Source organism: Mustela putorius, unplaced genomic scaffold (genome assembly GCF_011764305.1).
Source record: "Mustela putorius furo isolate JIRA1106 unplaced genomic scaffold, ASM1176430v1.1 tig00003932_pilon_pilon_pilon:0A:0A, whole genome shotgun sequence".
NCBI classification, from domain to species: Eukaryota; Metazoa; Chordata; class Mammalia; order Carnivora; family Mustelidae; genus Mustela; species Mustela putorius.
Window position 1 is genome coordinate 5,909,599 of NW_025422077.1, and position 21,602 is coordinate 5,931,200.

General features: G+C 40.4%; 1 protein-coding gene across 9 annotated transcripts in view; it reads left to right on the forward strand.

Annotated features, from left to right (window-relative positions):
* Positions 1–21,602, forward strand: part of TENM3 (teneurin transmembrane protein 3) — a 436,872-nt gene that overhangs the window by 268,698 nt on the left and 146,572 nt on the right. For all 9 annotated transcript variants that reach the window (XM_013058964.2, XM_045069405.1, XM_045069406.1 and 6 more), the window contains one exon: positions 7,363–7,601. In XM_013058964.2, coding sequence (XP_012914418.1) covers positions 7,363–7,601 — 239 coding nt within the window. The remainder of the gene's footprint in view (positions 1–7,362; positions 7,602–21,602) is intronic.

Genomic DNA, 21,602 nt, shown 5'->3' on the forward strand with positions numbered 1-21,602 from the left:
GTCAGAACTTTGGATTCTGAAAAGGTTGTCAATGTGACCAAATATCGTCGGTCAGTCTTCTCATTGGCACACTGTCTTTGAAATGAGCGCCCCTCATTTGAAGGAAGCAGTCTGTGTTCCAGGGAAACATTTTATTAATTTGCCTAGAAACCTAAGTCGAGAGCAGGACACATCAAGACGTTTTATGTAGGGGGTTCATGTTAAGTTTGAAGTAGCTCATTCTCTTTGTTCAACCAAGAATTTGAAAAGAGCAAGAAAAACCATCACATCTCCAGGGCAGTAGTGTCTTTCCCCCCATAAGACGTAATAGATTATACACAAAAGAAATAGTATTCCAGGTGTTCCTGGGTCACTAATAAAGGTTTCCGCTATGCCACAGGGACAGCACTAAACACTGTGACGCTCTTTTTAGTCATTTGCTCTGTTTGCTAATCTCTAGAAAGGTTTTTAACACTGTATAAAATATTGAAGAAAAGAAACCTCTTTTGTGTGAAGACAGCCAGCTATGAAGTTGATCTAATTAAAATTTCATTCAGTGGTTGCACACTTTCTTTTTGACTCTTATTTTCTCTCATAGCGCTCCATTGAGGAAATGACTCAAACCACTTTGAGTAACGCAGTATATTTTCCAAGGATGCTTTTCATTTTGGTCCCTGAAATTTGCAACTTATGAAACCGTGCTCTTGATATTAGAGGAATAACATGATTATGTTAATGTTCTGAACAAAAGACTAGTATGAACCCATTTGTTTCCTAGTGACTCTTGCAATCTTACAGTGTTTTTTTTTTTTTTGTGAGCTTACAATTTAATTATATATTATAACTTATTTAATTTTGTACTTGATGTCAGGATCTTTTCAAATGAGCATTGGTATGTTGATGTATCATATAACATCATATCATATATAAAAGGACATTTAAATTTACTTCAAAAATCTGATTATTTTGCCATTAAAAATTTCATGATCGTAAGTTCTGTAGTTTATTATTCTGAAAGACAAACCAATCAAAAGTGTAGAATTTCTAAAGAATGAAACATCCCTGCGAAGACATAGGGGGAAGAAAGCAAAACAAAGGACAAGAGGCAGTGGCCAGAGGCCTGCTAGCAGAGCAGGGGGAATCACGACGGGAGGTACAGAAGTAGTTCAGGATAGTGTGCAGATCCAGCCTTTAAGCCATGACGTTTCATCTGAGAGGAGGAAACATGAAATGAACATGTTACTTTCGCATCACCTTTGCCTCTGCCAAGTAGATTCGGAAGAGGCAGTTGAAGTGTAAGAACTCAGAAGAACTTCTCAACCCCACAGAAAATCAGACGGGAAGGAAAGGGGAAAAGGGAAGGGAAAAGACAGGAGATGGGGAGGAAGGAAGCGGGAAGGAGGGAAGGAAGACAGGCAGGCCATAAAAGAAAGACTGCAGGGTTCTCTGGTAGGGGGACTCCTGAGGGGGAGGGGGTTGGGGGGGAGGGGACTGCACAGGACAGGCAGGCCAGAAGAGGAATTGAAAATTGCCCCTGAGTCCCTCAGCGAAACCTGCAGGATCGAGTTACTAACGGTGACCCCAAAGTCTGAATGGGGACAGCAGGAAAGAATGGAGGGATTCAGTCCTGTCCCTCCCAATTTTAAATTTGTGGCATGACCCGTAGAAAGCTCCTTCCCAGGCTCGGTGAGAAATAGAAGCCAGGACAGAAGGCGGAAGCTGAAATGAAAAGGCTGGTCGGTCCTGAAGGCAGATCCACAAAGAAACAGCTCTTTCAACTTCAGAAGGAAAAGGAGCAGTTATTAATTGTGCTGAATCCAGAGTAATTGTTTCCGTGTGGCCGGTGGCGCGGCTATGCGGGGGATAAGACGGTCGAGTTTCCCCAGCCCTCGTCTGCTGGTTGTTGTTGTTGTTCAATAGAATCCCCCCCCCTCAAGATTCCGAAGCCACAAAGCAACGGGTAGTGTTCAGTGACCTCCCGCACCAGCCGTCTTCGGGGCTTTGAAATTGATTTTCCTCATCTCAGTCTCTGATAGTCTGTCTTCAAGTGCGCCTCTCTAGTTCATCACCAGAGTGAAACGGCGGCCCCGAGAGCAGAGGGACTGGAGGCAGGCGACACGCAGGGCATCATTAGACACATCAGAACCGAATCAGCCTGCGCCCGTGTGCTCTGTGTTAAAAAAGAAGCTGCTGCTTTATTGCCAAATACAATGGGGGATATTCTCACAGGATTCGCTTTTTTCATTCCCAAATACGGTCTGAGAAGTAAAGAAAATCTCTCCCTTTCTTCTCCAAACCTCATGTGGATGCCGGGTCAAAACCGTCTGGTTTTGATAGTAATTTTGGCAGGATTTTTTTTTTTTTAAATACATGAGAAGCATGTTCCTGAGGCTGGAATGACCTGGCAGAGAGTCACAGGATGCGGAGAGACCGGAGTGACACATGGAAAGACATTTCTGGATGGTGAATTCGGTGATAGAATAATTCTCTCCTCAGAAAACTCATGGGATGCTTTTCAGATGGCGGAATTTCAGAGCCCGCTGGTCTGTTTCTTCGTTTGATCGTGGTGGAGTCCGCACATAACTATCTGTTCCTTCACTGTTGATGGCCATGTTACTGCCAGGACAACCTTCATCCCCACCGGTGTGGCCTCTTCAGGCCCAATGGGACACTCTGCGATGTCCAAGCTACTCTTGAAGCCACAGTAGTAATTCTCCTTCCTACAAATGTTGCTGAGATGCCGAAATCTCGGGGAGGCTCTCCCCAACAGAAACACCTCCAAACCCGTCCGTTTGGTCTTTGGGACCCAGAGGCCTCCCCAGGCCTTCGTCTGACATGTAAGGTACAGGTTTCTGTTTCCGTCAGGTTCTGCAGACACGCTCTGGTGTCTCCATTTCTCCAGCACCGGGAAACCAGGAGCAGGGCCCGTGTTTCTGAGGCATGGGGAATCTTCTGCGTTCATCCAACCTCTCCCCGTTTCTCTCCTCCTAGATAATAAGTAGATTTTTCTAATCTAAGACAAACCTTTAATCTCTTAAATTTTGTATCTTTCACACATTTTGGTTACATCCCAAATCCGCTCTACGTCCGCTTTTCCCCAGAGGTTCTTCATGGTACCAAAGACTAAGGCAAGGGAATGGAATCTGCCTTTGGCCATGGGCCGCCATGCTGGTCGCTATTCAAATGCAGCTTGTTTCTGTCCATAATTGTGGACAGAGGTAGTGCTCTCTGCTATTTCTGTACCCCCATGCGTGGGGTGACAGTAGTAGAGAGCCTCTTCCCTCTCTGGAGTCATGCCAGCTCCCCAAGATGCTGCCTGCGAAGCGGGGGGCAGGCGTCTCTCCCTGGGCCTTGTTGAAGTCTCTGTTTGATCAGCTCCCTTCCTGCAGGATTCCCCTCCTTGTCTGGAGGGTCACCCCTTCCGTCTCACCTCGAATTTCTCCCCGACCTTATGGCTGTACCCCAGTAGATGGGGCTGTAGGAAACCAACTAGAGACCCGGCCTCTTTCTGCTTCTCATTTTGTCTCCTCTCTCCTGGGGTCAACGCAGTGAAGCAGCCACTGGAATCGAGAGAAGTGAAGTCGAGCACAGACAGCCGAGGGGGTTGAGCGGGGAGAATTTCAGGAGGAAAAACTCATTTTAAAGAGTATTGTACAGGGTGCCTGGGTGGCACAGTGGGTTAAACCATTGCCTTCGGCTCAGGTCACGATCCCAGGGTCCTGGGATTGAGCCCCGCATCAGGCTCTCGGCTCAGTAGGGAGCCTGATTCCTTTCCCTTCTCTCTGCCTGCCTCTCTGCCTACTTGTGATCTTGCTCTCTGTCAAAAAAAAAAAAAAAAAATTAAATAAATAAAGAGTACCGTACAACTTTAACCGCCCCCCATGCAAGTGTATAAATAAGAACTGATTATAAGAAGCACTTAGAAGAGAGAGCGCATGCGTGACGGTGTGGGTGTGATGGAGAGTGACCAGTGTCCGGTCCCTGGGACTGTCGTCTTCCCCAAGAGCCGTGCATATGCTTTCTCCAGACTGCCTGGATAAATCATTTCCAATGACATCGAGGAAACCATTTCTTCCTCTGGGCTCCTGAACATCTTGCTCATGCTTCATGCACAGTCCTAAAAAAAAAAAAAAGTAAGAATTCAAATCAGGAGACCCACTATCACTCACAGGTCAAATCGAGCCTGTCACCTGTTTTTGTGGTGATGATGAACTAGAGATGGTTTTTACACTTTTAACTTTCAGTTTCTTTTTAACTTTTTAACTTTCTTTTTCTTTTTAAAAAAGAAAAAGAAGACTTCATGGGGAAGAAAGAAAAAGAAGACTTCATGACATGGGAAAACTCTATAAAATTAAAATCTCAGTGTCCATTAGCATGATTTTCTTTGAATACAGCCCCTTCACGATCATTTCTGTATGCTCTATGGCTGCCGTCCTGGGCGGGCTTGGCCAGAAAAGGCTGCAGGGTTTTCTGTTCGGTCCTTCACAGTAAGAGGTTGCTCACAGCTCGTCTGAATGATCAGCTTCCTTCTTGGTCTGTTTCAATCCATCTTCTCCTCTGGAATCCCTGCCCATGTATAGAACTTCCTGTATCAAGTTTGTAAAACTGGGAATTCATTCTACAAGCATTGGCTTTTAGAGGTTGTTACCTATTGAATTGGAACCTGAAGGCCCCAAATGATCCTTTTTGGTCTTTTGGAATACGCAGCCTGTGACTTTGGGAAGATAAATAGCTGAGGCTTGTTGAGCCCTTACCTTGTGTTAGGTCCTAATAGAAACACAGCACGTGTGTTACTTCCATTGAATCCTCATACAATTGTCTACATGGTAGCTACTACTCATAGTCCCATTTTATGGATGATACAACCAAGATGCAGAAAATTTGAGTCCTTCACCAGATATCATCCAGCTCATTATAGGTAAAGTCTGGATTTCAACCCAGTCTCGATCCAGGGCCCACATTCTTAATGACCATGCTGAATAGGGATATGGTAGGAGATTTTAAAAATGCTATTTCCAGTGTAACATTTAGTTCAGACTATAAACTTTAAAATTTGCCCTGCTAAGTACCTCCATATGGGAAGAGATTCACACTACAGTTACTAGTATAATTTATAGAAGTAGCAACTGATCATTTGCATCTTTCTAATTGTGTGTTTGACACAGTATTTTTTAAAAGATTTTATTTATTATTTAACACAGATAGAGCACAAGCAGGGGGAGCGGCAGAGGGAGAAGAAGGCTCCCCACTGAGCAGGGAGCCCAATGGGGGCTCGATCTCAAGACCTGAGCCAAAGGCATCAGATGCTTAACTGACTGAGCCCTTCACACACCCCGACAAAGCATTTTTAGATACATTAATGGGTTTATAACCCTGTGAGATAAGCAAATCATTAGCTCCATTTTACAGATGAAAAGCAAAACTGAGGCTTCCTAAAGTCACGTATGTAGGAAATGATCAACCAGGAACTTAAACTCAGGTCTGATTTCTACTCCAGAATTCTTCCCGCTGTACTTGTGTTAGGCAAACTTTCATAACTTTTGCACTGTTTCTACTCCGGCAACATAGTTAGTCACTTAGTACTTTTCTAGAAATGGATTCTTTGTGACTTAAGGACCTGATTAGCCCTCGCAACAATATTCATAAGCAGTAATGCACATAAACTCATGAGTCTGACTCTTTTATTTATCTAACACTGCTGCTGTGCTTACCATATTCCAAGCTCTTGACAGCAAATATGAACTCCTTTGAGCCTCACAGCAAACCTGAAGGGTAGAGGCTATTACTGTCTCCATTTTACAGATTAAGAAACCAGAACACAAAGAGATGGAGTAACTTCCCCAAGGACATATGCACAGTCAGCAGTGAATCAGGATTTGAACCTCGGTAGTCTAGCTTCCGAGTTCTGCCCTGTGAAGCCCTTAAGTTATTTGATATATTCAGTATTCTTAATACATTAAAATAAGGACATCGGTAGTAAAATTTTAAAATATTCAGCTATGTACCATCTATAGTCATCTTTCACAGAAACTGTATTGTACCATAGTGGAATATTCTATATATATTACATACATACATTCCCTATATATTCCATAGTGGAATGTTGTACCGTCGTGGAATATTCTAATATGGAATACCCATAACCTCCTGAATATGTAAGAGAAAACAGTCTGTTGACTTCACTGGACATGTTATTAGAGAAAATAATAATACGTGTTAGGACACAATAACATTGGTATAACAGGAAATATAAACCATGAAAAACATGGTACTTTTTTTCTTTAATTTGGGGACTTTGATTGTTAATAGGAATCTATATTAACTGTCGTTCCTGGAGAATTTCTTTGTTTCTTTCTTTCTTTCTTTCTTTCTTTTTTTTTTAAGATTTCATTTATTTATTTGACAGGCAGAGAGGCAGGCAGAGAGAGAGGAGGAAGCAGGCTCCCCGATGAGCAGAGACCCCGATGCGGGGCTCGATCCCAGGACCCTGATATCATGACCTGAGCAGAAGGCAGAGGCTTTAACCCACTGAACCACCCAGGCGCCCCTCCTGGAGAATTTCTTATACAGCTCTCTTGTCATGTGATCATGTAATTTCTGCTTATACATTTTCAAAACGTACAACTTCTAGAGGCATTTTCCTCCACTGCCATCCAGCTCAGTTGTTAGAGACTGTTTCTGTATTTGATCTAAAACCCGCTTCACTGACCCCTTCATTTATTTAGGTTGGTTTTAGAAGTGTTCTGTGGTTCCTTCCTCTTTCTCCCCCTTCCCCAGTTATGTTTGACATAAGCTAAAAATAAAATCGGTTTGCATCCCTTGAGACCTGCCCAGCTGCCTGTGGCCAAGCTTGATAGTGCTTGTTAGTGGGAGAGCAGGCTGGGGTTAGAATGTTTCCGTGGAATTCCAGAAAAATAAGTCTGTCTGCAGAACATCAACATGATCATGCATCCTTATGTTTATACGAGTATGTGGTCTCATGTAGTCGTAAAACACAATGTGTAGCTTTAAGGTAATGTGATTTGTCTTAAGTGGAATGTGATTATGTTCTTAGTACAGTTCATACAAGGAAGTTTCTGAATGGTTTTGGGCAAGAAATGGTGTGATTAGAATAACTGCAGAGCATCTCAAGATATCTACTTGAAGGGACGGTAATAATCGGTGTACATCAATACTTCTGTGTACTTTACAAGTCAATTTCTGTCATCAGAGTCACCAATATGAGTTGGTTAAGATATTTCCTTAATTTCTAATATTTTTAAATAGAGGTAATGAGGTAATGAGAGAGACAGAAGACAGGGAGAAGAGCTCATGGATAGCTGTGACTGTCTCCCACATGTTAGCATATCTGTATCTTCTGATGATAATTCTTCTGTTCCACAGGCATTTCCTATTCAAAACAGGAACAGGGACAACGCCACTGTTCAGCACTGCAACCCCAGGATACACGATGGCATCTGGCTCTGTTTATTCGCCGCCTACTCGGCCACTACCTAGAAACACGCTATCAAGAAGTGCTTTTAAATTCAAGAAGTCTTCCAAGTATTGTAGCTGGAAATGTACTGCCCTGTGCGCTGTAGGGGTCTCCGTGCTCCTGGCGATACTCCTCTCATATTTTATAGGTAAGAACCCAGTTTGACAATTACTTTGTCTATACGTTGGGATGTTAGATGGTGGTCTTGTTGGTTTCATCCATTTAGGTGGCCAAGAAGGATATTACGAGGTTTAGTTTCTGGAGGAGGGATTAGTTAATACCTTGTCAATCCACGGAATGTCTTCAGTCATCTTCGGGCAAATTTGGATAAATAGAAAAGCTGCATTTGCCCCAAAATTGAGGTCTATCCTTAGCCGCAGACTAGAGTGTGAACTTGTGTTTGGTGTATCCCTCTTGAAACATGGCTAAGTCTGTGACATCTCATGTACACGAAGTCAGTCATGCACTTGCAGGAAGGAATGTTGCGCAGGAATCCCTTCAATGCATATTCGACGGGGAGCTCTCTGCTCCTTGTACTAGATTACACACCTGTCTGCTAACTCAGCTATCTTGGTGTAAAGCTTGTCACTCAGGACCGTCATCCTGGTCTCAGCCACACTCTCCAGAGACCTGTGCATCCATAACACAACGAACGACTTACATACTCATTCATACATGTGGATTTTTCATCTTTTCTGATGTCATATTGATCATGGTTTTCATTTCATAGTAACCCAAATGATGGGAGCTGCTAACAGAAGTTGTAAATAGTGCTTTTCTTTAACTGTTTCATAACTGTATGAGCATTTGGATTATCAGAAATGGATTTTGAAAATCCCAGAAATGACCACATCGAAATGCTAATAGCATCCACCGAGGTTCATCACAAGTGATATGGTTTACCCAACAAGAGCCATAGCCAGTAATGCATCCTCAGGTTTACAATGCAATTTGTGATGCCCCTGAAATTCTAGAACTGAATACGAGTATTATGGAGCCATATGTGTAGTTGCGTGGTGCTTTTGCCGTGAACATGTTTCTGTCATTAGCTTCCATACTCCTTATCAATGATGTATTTTGGAAAGTGAAATAACCATTTTGAGCCACGACATTTAAGAGGAATATAGAATTGTAAAGCGTGAAGGAATTTTAGGGATAACTGAGTCAGAGATGGCAATTCTGGGGCATGTTGTATACTATTACTTCCGATCCTTTGGCCGTGGCAGACATCACTAATGAATTAGGGCCCCCTTTCCCACCGAACCTGGAGAAAACCTCGTTACCCCCGTCACTGGGCTTCATACACCACCTTGTAGCACCGCTGTCCGTCTGAGATGAAACGTTCTTGTCGTTTTTCAATCTGAGTTAACTCCCTCCTTGTAAAAATGCTCTAAGCAAGTACCACGAGGGTTGTCGCTTGGCCAGGATCCCACGCTCCTGAACCGTCGCTACGCTCTTTCATAACACTCAAGGTAAATGAGGACCATCACAACAAAAAAATCAGTATTCGGAGATGGAGTTCTAGTATTCAGCTGGAAAATACCTAGCCATTAAGAGAATCCCTTCTCGTTAGTTGTATAAATTATCTGTATCTGTCAGCAGCGTGCTGCTAAAGAATTTTAAAAGGTTCTGAAATGCACGAGGCATAAATGGGATGTGATAAATTAAGCATACATATTTGTAGGGGATTTTTTTTTTTTTTTACCACAGTACATGCCAGACCGATGAAGAACTGTGTGGGGCTGGCAGTCCATGTCTGTGTTGTTGCTCTGTGGGTAAGCGTCCTTTCTGATTGCCTACCAGATGCGCAATATTGGGAATATCAGTTTTGATACCATGCAGTTTTACTTACAGTGGGTGATTAGCAGGAAAAAATAGCATTTTGATGTGAGATTAGCTCTCTGTGATTTGTGAGACGTGTCTTCCTTTCAAGGGCCTCTCGTGAATATCGCTGAGTATCCGACTTCTGAGTAAACACTCCAAATGTTCCTTTTCTTCAAACTGCCTGTTTTCCTATCTCTCAGCCCATTGTTCTTTATTCCACGACTCCATACTTTTTCTCACTATCATCCACTTGTCCCTCTGATTTTGTCTTGCCCCCACATGGAAACACACAAATTACATAGTTAATATACTCAGTTCAGCAGATACTTGTCGAACATTCGTTATGATCTCATTCTTGTGCTGGAACTTAACTGTTCTCTGGCAAAAATTACTTTTATCCTCAAAGAATTTTCTCATACTTCCATTGCTTTAATTAAGCCCAAATACACTTACCATTTTCACTGGTCTTCCTGTACTTGAATGACGAATACACAAATGCAATGATTTTTTTCATTGAAGTTCAAATCAGGTAAAGGATTTGTTCATCAGTTAGCACGATCCATCTTTTCAGGCCGAAGGGACTGTGTTCACCCTTGAAAACAAGAACAGGGCACTCCTCGTCAGGGAAGGTTGTCCTTTTCTATTGACATGGTGTACAGCAGAGATGGGGACAAGGGACCTTTGCCTGTCCGGCTTAGATCAGTCTGATAAACCCAGAATCGATGGGGAGACCGATGTCCTCATCAGGTTGACCTCACAACCTTTAACAAAAGTACCGCGGTCCTTATACTTTTTTTCGGCATTCCCTTCGAGGTCCCTTTTCTCATATTGACTGTCAATATAAAGCCAAAGCCTTAAGAAAGAAAGAAAAGAGAAAGCTTGAGGAATTACTTCTGTCCCAGAATTTTCTTTGTCACCTGCCAGGAAGGTCGTGAGAAGTTAGGAGAATGTAATATTAGCATGTCTCTTCTCTAAGATAAAGTTACCTCAGCAGAGTCAAGGTGAGTCACCTCTAAAACGGAGGCAAGTAGGGGAGGAGAACAGGTTTTGTTGTTTGTCTTTTCTATTCCTATCAGACTTTCAGAGAACAAAGAAAGGGTGAAAACGGAAGCAAAAATATATTCCCGTAGGTCACTGTGAACTTCTTGCATACGTAACCACTCGTAAACTTCTTGGGGTATACCCCTTCCGGATGTTTGTCCACGCCATATGGAGTTCCGTATTTTTAATGCATTTGGTACCAGGCTTTCTCACTTGTCACTTATAAAAACATTGTATGTGTATGATTTTATTTAGTGGCTATGTTCAACCAGTTCCCAGAAGTTCAGTGACCGTTTTCTTGTGTGTGTGTGTGTGTGTGTGTGTCCGTCCAGTTGACCAAAATTTTTTATTTTTTATTTATTTTTTTAAGGTTTTAGTTATTTATTTGAGAGAGGGAGAGAAGGAACATGAGCAGGGGGAGTGGGAAAGGGAGAAGCAGGCTTCCCCCTGAGCAGGGAGCCTGATCTGGCGCTCGACCCCAGGAGTCTGGGATAGTGATCTGAGTGGAAGGCAGATGCCCAACGACAGAGCCACCAGGCACCCTGACCAAATATTTTTAAAAGATTTATTTATTTATTTTAGAGAGAGAGTGAGTGCATATGAAGTTGGCGGTGGGGTGTGGGGACAGAGGGAGAGAGAGAATCCCAAGCAGACTCGCTGCTGAGCACAGAGCCCCACTGGGGGTTGATCTCACAATCCTGAGACCATGACCTTCGCCAAAATCAAGAGTCAGACCTCACCTGACCCAGCCACCCAGGTGCCTCCAGTTGATCGAATATTTTATCAGAATAAATCCTTTGAAAGGATGTACCAAAATAGTGGGTGTGTTTTACATTTTGACAAACTATTTCCAAATTACCCTGTTTACACAACTACCAATGCCACTTAGTATCAAGATTTTTGACCCTTGACAATCTCAGGCTAAAACATTTGATTGTTGTTTTCATTTATTACAGAATATCTTTTCTCAGACATATTGACCATTTCTATTTGTGTGTGTGTGTGTGTGTGTGTGTGTGCGCGCGCGCGCGCATGAGAGAGAGAGAAAGAAAGAAAGAATGTCCATTTCTCCCATTTTTCTACTAGGGCTTTTCTCCTTTTTTCCCTTTGATTTGCAAGTGTTTATTTAGAATATGAGTCATTTGTCATATGTGCTATATATTTTCCAATCTGTTATTAATTTTGTTCATAATTGTTTTTGCCATATACCATATCGAATTTTTTTAGGTAATTAAATTTATCAGTTTTTCCCTATAATTTCTTTCTTTTTTTTTTTTTGAGAGAGAGCATGTGAGCCCACAAGCCGGCAGGAGGAGGGAGGGAAACGATCTCAAGCAGGTTCTACCCTCAGCACAGAGGCTGACATGGGCTCAATCTCACGACCCCGAGATCATGACCTTAGCCGAAATCAAGAGTAAGACGTTTAACTGACTGAACCACCCAGGTGCCCCTCTCTGTGATTTCTGAATGTCACATTATACCTTATAAAGTCTTTAATCACTCTAGACAGTATTTTTTTAAATTCACTTAAATTTTCTTCTGGTACTTTTATGGTTTTTTCAACAATTATTTTTAGGTCAACATTTTTCTGGGTACTCTGATAAATGCGAGAGGTTCAAATTAGCTTTTTCCCAGAAGCTCATGGTCAAGTGTCATACATGAACACACTTTTAAGAGTACATAGTTTCAATAGCAACTTGAGCCTTAAGAACAAAAACTAGAAGAGTAGGGAAGGGAAATATGGGTCCCTAGCTGAAGGTGTTGGGGAAAGACTTGATCAGGCAGGTGATGCCGGAAAGATGAAGAAGAGTTCAGTTCACGAGATTAGACGGCACAATGGGTCAGGTGAGGTCTGACTCTTGATTTCAGGTAAGGTCATGGTCTCAGGATGGTGAGATCAGCCCCTAGTCGGGCGCTGTGCTCAGCAGGGAGTCTGCTTGGGATTCTCTCTCTCCCTATGTCCCCATGTCTTCGTGTGGCTAGTGGCTACCAATTTTTTAATTTTTAGAATTGTTTTTACTTTTTGAAGCTTATAATAGAGAGTTTCTAAGAGATTCAAAGTATAAAGAATAGCAGAATATAAGCTCATGTACCTACATGGAAAGGTTAAGGAAAGCAGTATTATAAATGTAGTTGAAATTGTCATTCTTCTCTTATTCCTCCTCTCCCCTACAGGGGTTCCTATTCTTTTTTTTTTTTTTTAAGATTTATTTATTTATTTGACAGACAGAGATCACAAGTAGGCAGAGAGGCAGACAGAGAGAGAGGAGGAAGCAGGCTCCCTGCTGAGCAGAGAGCCCGATGTGGGGCTCAATCCCAGGACCCTGGGATCATGACCTGAGCTGAAAGCAGAGGCTTTAACCCACTGAGCCACCCAGGCACCCCTAGGGGGTTCCTATTCTTTAATCAGATGTTTATCACTGAATGAACCTTTTAATACTTTATGTATATCCCTCATACTCAATACTTAATCCTTAAATATTTTTTATTAACATATAATGTATTATTGGTTTCAGAGGTGCAGGTCTGTGATTCATCAGTCTTATACACTTCACAGCACTCACCATAGCACATACCCTCCCCAGTGTCCACTACCCAGCCCTCCATTCTTTATACCCCCCTCCCCTCCAGCAACCCTCAGTTTGTTTCCTGAGATTAAGAGTCTCTTATGGTTTGTCCCCCCTCTCTGGTTTCATCTTGTTTCTTTTTTTCCCTCCCTTCCCCTATGATCCTCTCTCTTGTTTCTCAAATTCTTCATATCAATGAGATCATATGATAATTGTCTTTCTCTGATTGACTTATTTCGCTCAGCATAATAACCTCTAGTTCCATCCATGTCGTCACAAATGGCAAGATTTCATTTCTTTTGATGGCTGAGTAATATCCCATTGTATATATGTACCACATCTTCTTTATCCATTCATCTGCTGATGGACATCTAGGTTCTTTCCGTAGATTGGCTAGTGTGGACATTACTGCTATAAAACTAGGGTGCCCCTTCAGATCACTACATTTGGTTAGTGGCTACCATTTAAACAGCATAGGTATAGACCAGCTATTAGAAAACTACTCTAGGTTGGAGATCATGAAACACTGTTGGGATAGAGGAGTGAGCAGAATTGAGAAGTTATAGCTGATAGATAATAGAATAGATATGCCATCATTGATCATAGCCCAATTTTAAAAGTCAAATGTTCCAAGCATGTACCCGTGGCCAGCTTCTTTTTTGACAGAGTCACATTACAACTTTCTTTAGATGACCAAACTCCCAATTAAAATCCTCCTTCAATGCATTAATCTTTAAGTTGGTGTGTTTTTACACAATTGAAATTCCACTGAACACAAAGAAAAGACTCAATGACAATATTTAGTGATACAGACCGACCAAAGGAATACTTGTGCCACTTTTTCTGAGCCTGAATTTACTCATTCCTCTTTTTTATGTTCTAAAATTAGCAAATTAAAAGATGGGCCAATATCCAGTAAATATAACACCAAAGAATGGATTTTAAAAGGGATGGTCTGTTGGTTACTTTTGCTTCTGTGCAGTTGTGGAATGAGTAGGAGCCTTGATTATTCTTTCCTCACAGAATGCTCTTTTTCCTGGGTGGGAGCTGACCTTGAAATTTTGATGTCGCACACACAGAATTTGCCCATAAATCTTATCATAAATCATAAGCATTATTGAAAAATAATTAAGTCAAAATAAATGTCAGAATAATTATGTTAGCCCCATTTAAAACAGCAACAAAATCAAGTCAAACTTCCAGTGACACCATGAGGAACATTTAATAATCTCATTAGCATTTCCCTATACTTTTAGGCAGAGTCTAAAAATTCAGATCAGTTCCCCTGTAGAGTAGCATCAAAAGTATTTGCACATGTTCTTCAAACTTGAGAAAAATGAGAGAAAACAAAAATGCTAACAAATTCCACTTCCCGGTTTACCCCAACAAATAATTCCTTGGACGACACTTTTTTTTTTTTTTCCTGTAACAGCTTTATTGAGTTATAATCCACATCTCATATAGTTTACCCATTGAAAGTGTAAGAGTCAACATTTGCAGTTTTGCAACAACCACCACACTCAATTGTAGACATTTCCATCGCCTCCAGAAAGGGTACCCTGTTCTATTAGTAGTCGCTTCCCTTCCAAACCCTCCACAGTATATATGTAGATAACAAACATATATACTTGCCCCTATCCCGCAAGTATCTTAACTTTTAAGGGACTGGTTTGTCAGCTCATTTCCTAATAATAAGAAATAACTCAGCATTGTTTTTCTTCTGGACTCCTGACATATGCTGTCAAGCAAAGAACTACTTGCATTTTCAATATTCTTTTTCGGTTAAAAAATACATGTGTAGTTATTTATTTCCTTTGAACAGCTGCTACCAACTGATTCCTAAAATAGATGTTGTCACATGTCTGCTAAAAAGGCTGTTTAACAACATAAGCATTCCCTAGATCTAGCAAAACATAACCTGTCGAATTTAGGTTCATTGCAGTTATGATTCCGTGGCAGTTATCTGTCCTACTTCTGTGTCGATTTGCATTTTATGAACATTTTTACCTCTTCGTGTACCTTGAAATTGATTATGGTACTAGCTATATATATGCAACTCAGGGTCAGAGGGAAAAACACGCCAGCCTTTTATGCTTCATGAAAAATCAACCATTTAAATATATATGGCAAAATAAAATGTGTTGTGACATTCTTTTTTCTTTTTGGACATGTCTTTGTAATAAAAGTGCTGTTTTATTGGGTGATAGAACATAACCAAGCAATGAATTACATACCATTTTTCACTACGGCTTCTTCCCTTAACTCCCGGCTGCATTACATTCAGAAAATGCATTTTGCCCAAGATGGAATGCTGGCTTTTTAATAATACTAATGTGATTTCATCATATTGAAGAAAAAAATATTGCCTATTTTTAGAGAGTTGAAACTTACAAACTAAAAATTTTAAATCAATATATCAATATTTTATTTTTTCCTTGGACACATGAAATTAAGGACATATTTATGCCTGATTCAGTGGTGAGTGCGGGATTAGAAAGGAATAGTTGATCCCGCTAGGAGAGGAGGAAACTAGTAATGTGATAAAGCACATCACTACAGCACTCTGCAGTCAGTCTGTGAGTTCAAAAAAGAAAACAATCTAAGAACCCATTCTAGATTGTTGTATTTTTTTTCCTTATTGAGGACAGCACTTTGTATGAGTGAAATTGTGCTTCCATATATGTGTGTATGCATTTGTGTATATGTGTATGTGTGTATATGTGTGTGTATTCACAGATATATATAATATCTATATATAGATATGTATCTCTCCAGCATCCACAGAAAAGTTTAGCTCTTTTGTCATATTTGCACTCTATCCTGACTTTCAGTGTGAACTACAGAAATGTTTAGAAAATATGAGCTTAGTTAATTTATAGAAAATATTGGTTTCCCATGTCATAAAGAAGAACCTAGCAAAGATTGAGAGGTCGCTTGGAATTTAGTTCCATTATATTCAAACCTGTGTAATTGCCTCAGTGACTTTCTGAGTTGAACCTAACGTGAGAAAAAGATTGTATACTGCACTTTTGGACATTATAATTTTTTGTTGCTCTCATTAGCACAACATACAAATGTTCAGTTTGGAGTTTATCCTCATATTATTTATTACTATGCATGAAAGAGAAATCACCAGTTTCAAGAAATTAATACAAATGTCGGAAATAAACTCCTCCTCTCCTCCCCCAAAATAATTTGTTTTACTCTTAGCCTGATACGAGGTCAGCTAAAGTAAATAATATATGAGAAACACTCTGTTTATGCAGACTGTTTTTACCATTCAAATATAAAGATCTCCCTGACTTGAAAAACACCCAAGGACAACAACAATAAGAAATACCTTTAAAGCCATCTAAACTCCAGTTCCTGCCAGACGTAAATATCTTCTCTGTGAAATACGGTGCTGTTTTCTGTGTTTTAGGCTATCATTTTTGTGGAATGTAGCAACATCTCCTGCCTAATGACAAGTGGAAAGCATAATACAATATTTACCATTTCAGTGCTACATTGCATAAATATTTAATTGGTGTTGCATATGCCATTTGCTTTTACATTAGTGGTACTGACAGCAGCGTGTTCCGAGAGAAATATCTTCAGAAGAATGAGAGGAAAAGTAACTGGCATAGATACGATTTTTTACAAACTTGATAGATGCTTAGGAGTTTTAGGAAGGAATTCATCCTAACACCTCTAAGTTCTATTGAATCTACATTCAAACAAATGTCTCATCCTCTAGTATAACAGGTAAAATAAAACTCACATATGTATCCACTCTTTTAATTTATTGTTTCTGCATACCGTTAGAATGTCTGCCGACTCCTCACACCTCGTCTTTCTTCCTTGAAATTAAGGTTCCACGGTTCCTTTGTTAGTGCTTTGTAATGTCACACCAGAGAAGGAAGTGACTGTCCATTCATCCATCCATCATTCATTCAATTTTCATTTATTAAGACACTGTGACAGGTACAGCTGTGAACAAGATAACACAGCCCTCGCTCTCTTCGAGATTTTATCTCAGGGCATGGAAAGTGAACATTTAATTGTCATCATGAGGGCTATTTAAAAAGGAGAAATGTAGGAGACTAGAGACTGCATAAAAGGCAGAACTTACGAAGTGTGAGCATTAGAGAAAGGTTTTCCTGCTAAAGCCTGAATGATAGGTAGGATTATGTGTTTAGACAAATGTTGATTTTAGGACAGATTTTAAGTGTGACCACATAAGTCTAAATGTGGCCCAAAAAATCAACTCTAAGGAAAATTAAAACCAATATATTGTGATATAATAAAGGTAAAATCTTGATGTGTCTGAGAGGGGGAAAAAAAGTGATGATATTCATTTGTTTTCTTTGTTGAGTCCGTATAACTAGGAACCCATTTTGTAGTTAACACCTAGAAGAGGAAAGAAATATTACTTGGAAAGTTGGGGCAACTGGATTTAAAATTGTCACAAAAATGTATGGTCTGTTCTGATTTCTGGTCTTTTGGATTGTTCCTTTCCCTTAATTGTAGATAACAAACATATATACTTGAAGAGTTCTGTTTATCAAGTATGCCCAGAAGATCGTTTTAAAACTGTGAAAAGAAACGGTGTCTCAATTCTTAATAAACATTTGTGAGTACTCTATTAATCTGTTATCTGAAGAAATTTAAGGAACATACACTTCTTATATTTCAAACGTTGCTGGGAAATGAAAATCACATCGCTCTGCATTTGCTAACCAAAGATCTCAGCTTGTCCGATCTCCATTGCTGAGTTGGCCCTAAAAGGCATTACTTCAAGATCCTTCCTCTGTGCTTTTTAAGCACATACCAAATGGAATCAAAGAACAATTATTATTTTATCCAGACCCACTTTTGTATAATGCCAAGATGCTTTTTGAGATAATATTTAGTGTCTTTGAAAATAAGAGCTCTGGATCTTTCCTTTACCTGTTGAATGTCCTCCCTGACAGAACAGGTCTCTTCTCCTGGTGGGCTCTTCATCAGTGGGCCCGCCATAACGTCGGCTGGCTTCATCCGGGAATTGTCATTTCTCCCTAATATTTGCCCCACAGACTGATCTTTCCCTTTGTGCCTTTACTAGTGAGCTTTTTGTCCTGTTCATCACTTTTCATAGACCTTTTTGTGCCTCTAAAGAAGAGAAAGCCTTCCGCATATTCTTGTATATTTCCCAGAGCTGTAGAAGGACATCGAAGGCTGCCTTGAAAATCACTGCATTTGATTCTAGAATATGAGGCCCTTCGTTCTTTTAAAAAAAAAAAGATTTATTACTGGGGCATCTGGGTGGTTCAGTCAGTTAAGTGTCTGCATTCAGCTCAGGTCATGATCCATGGTCATGGATGGAGCCCCCCATCTGGCTCCCTGCTCAGCAGGGAGTCTGCTTCTCCCTCTGCCTCTGCCCCTCCCCACTGTTTGTTCTCTCTCTCTCTCAAATAAATAAATAAAATCTTGAAAAAAGATATTTATTAATTTATGTATTTGTTTGAGAGAGAGCGTGGCAGGTCACCAGCAGGGGGAGGGGCAGAGAGAGAAAACCTTTAAACAGACTCCCTGCTGAGCACACAGGCTCAATCTGGGGACTCTGAGATCATGACCAAAGCCAAACCAAAAATCAATCCCTTAACCAATTGAGCCACCCAAGTACCCCAAGGGGGGTGATAGCTTTGTTCTAAGAAAAAAAAGATGCATGCAAGTAATTTTGCATCTTGCATATTTTAATTTGTTTTTTCATAGGCATTTCCTTGTAATTATGACCAATATCACAGTCAATTTAATTCCATTAAGCTTAGCAATTATTGAATTTCCCTCCTAAACATTGATTTCATAAAGGGAAGATCTCGTCTTTACCTCAGTGATCTCACGATCTTATATGGAAAAATACAATGTCCATTTTGCCTGTTGGCATTACAACATATTTTTACATTACATTACATCACAACATATTTTTAGAACACTGTTTGTAAATGCAGACCCTCTCAAAGCAGTAAGATTTGAGTTTTCTATCCCACCTCTGTAACTTATTAGCCGTGTAATTTTGAGTAGGGTACTCAACCTTCCATAAACTGGAGTTTCCTCATCAGTGTAGACAGGATTAGTCATAGTACAGCTCCTAGAAATCTTTAATAAAATAATGAATGTACCTGCTATTATTATTCCTTCTCACAATCCAGTAAATCAAATATTACTATCCACATTTTCTAGAAAGAAAAGTCTTTGGCCTAGAGAATCGGTGGCTTTTCCTGTGTTAAAGCCCATATATATTTAAACAGGGACCATAATCTAGGCCTTTTTATCTTGGACCTGGAACCTTTCCCCACTATATCATAGGGCCATATTTCTCATAAGGATTTCAAATTTAAGGGTGATACATGTAAGGAAAATCAATAAAACTGAAGGACAACATGAGGCACGCACTCCCTCTTGTCTTCTTACCCCCATCGTATGTGATTATGTCCCGAGGAAGGTCTCAGTAGATGCTTGTATGTCACAAGCCATCTCTTTAATACTTCCTTCACAAAGAACACTTCTGCTGGCTATCATTTCTACATAGATTTTAATAATTTTGCTTATAATTTACTCCATTTATTCTTACTGTTGGCTTCTGTTTTTATCAAGAAACGTTGATTTTTCCTTTAAGATAGTGCTATAAAATTTTCTTTTAAAATGTATTTAAGTGGGGCTCCTGGGTGGCTCAGTGGGTTAAGCCGCTGCCTTTGGCTCAGGTCATGATCTCAGGGTCCTGGGATCGAGTCCCGCATCGGTCTCTCTGCTCAGCAGGGAGCCTGCTTCCTCCTCTGTCTCTCTGCCTACTTGTGATCTCTGTCTGTCAAATAAATAAATAAAACCTTTAAAAAAAAATGTATTTAAGTGGCTCAGTGGGTTAAAGCCTCTGACTTTGGCTCAGGTCATGATGCCAGGGTTCTGGGATCGAGCCCTGCATTGGGCTCTCTGCTCAGCGGGGAGCCTGCTTCCCCCTCTCTCTTTCTGCCTCTCTGCCTACTTGTGATCTCTGTCAAATAAATAAATAAAATCTTTAAAAAATAAATAAATAAAATAAAATGAATGTATTTAAATGTTTAAGCTAATCATCTCACAAAAAAATAAACATGTAAATGTAAAAATATATTTCGTTATAAAAAGGGATAGATGGTTCACAATTAAATCATAAAGATGATAAGCACATTAAAAAAATAAAACCATATGCGGGAATCATAACTGAGGAGTCTGAAAATGCTATAGGTCTCTTCAGCTGGGCCTTTTAATTCATTCTAGATCCTAATTTTTTCATTATCTACATTTGTAGTTTAATAACTGAACTGCATGATGTAGTTCATGAGCCCATGTGAGTTACATAGGATTTGTACATAAAACCTAACCCGTATTATTTCAATCATTTCCAATAGTCTCAAATTTTACCATTATTTTCTATTTTTGGAGTCAAGATATTTTTAGATGCTTTTTGCTACTTCAGAGAAATTCTTTATGATCTTAGAAAAGAATCACATAGAGAGAAGCAATGCATGTTTAAAGCGGGAAAGTGGGCCACTTTTTTCTAGGAGAGGAGTGTGAGACCACCAAATAAAAAAAGCAGGTTGGCAGTCTGAGCAGGTATCCTGGGGATCAGAGATGACAACTTCCTTTGTATTTTGCTTTGAAATAAATGTCCACAAATGCTTCATAATTATCCATTAATAATAGTGAAGTTCATAACTAAGGAAACCTGCTCTCCGCATTGGCCCAGATTAACAGGGAGCAGCTGGAAAACTGGCTTCCGAGGATCTGTTCCCACCTGCGTCATGATGCGAGCAGGTCCAAAAAGACCAATAAGATCGGTCAAAGTTACCGTTATGTTCTAGATACCGGAAGTGGTGAGGCATAGGAGTCCATGCAACAGAACTTGAGAAGGGAGACGACCCTTCTCTTGACCCCGTTTTTGTTGATGAGTGGGTGGTGAACAACAAACTGTATAAGCTGGTTGTGTCTAGATTCCTGAAGGGTCATTGATTGTGTTTAAATTTGCCACCTGAGAACCATGCACACATGTGTGCACACACAACATTCCCAGATCACATTTTTCCTCGCAAATGTAACCTTTTGGAGAAGCGGACTGGGTTTTTTTGTTTTTTGTTTTTTTTAAAGATTTTATTTATTTATTTGTCAGAGAGAGAGGGAGCGAGCACATGCAGACAGAGTGGCAGGAAGAGACAGAGAGAGAAGCAGGCTCCCCGCTGAGCAAGGAGCCCGATGTGGGACTCGATCTCAGGATGCTGGGATCATCACCTGGGCTGAAGGCTGCCGCTTAACCAACTGAGCCACCCAGGCATCCCAGCGGACTGTTTTGAAGGGCATGCTTTTCTGGATTTTGCTGTTGTTGTTTTTTTTTTAAACTTTTTATTATGTTCAATTAGCCAACCTTTAATACATCATTAGTTTTTGATGTAGTGTTGAATGACATTAGTTGCGTATAACACCCAGTGTTCACAGCAGCAATGCCCACAGTAGCCAAACTGTGGAAGGAGCCAAGATGTTTTTCAACAGACAAATGGATAAAGAAGATGTGGTCCATACATACAATGGAACATCACGCAGCCATCAGAAAGGATGAATCCCCACCATTTGCATTAACATGGATGGGAGTGGAGGGGATTGTGCTGAGTTAAATAAGTCAAGCAGAGAAAGACAATTATCATATGTTTCACTCATATGTGGGACAAACT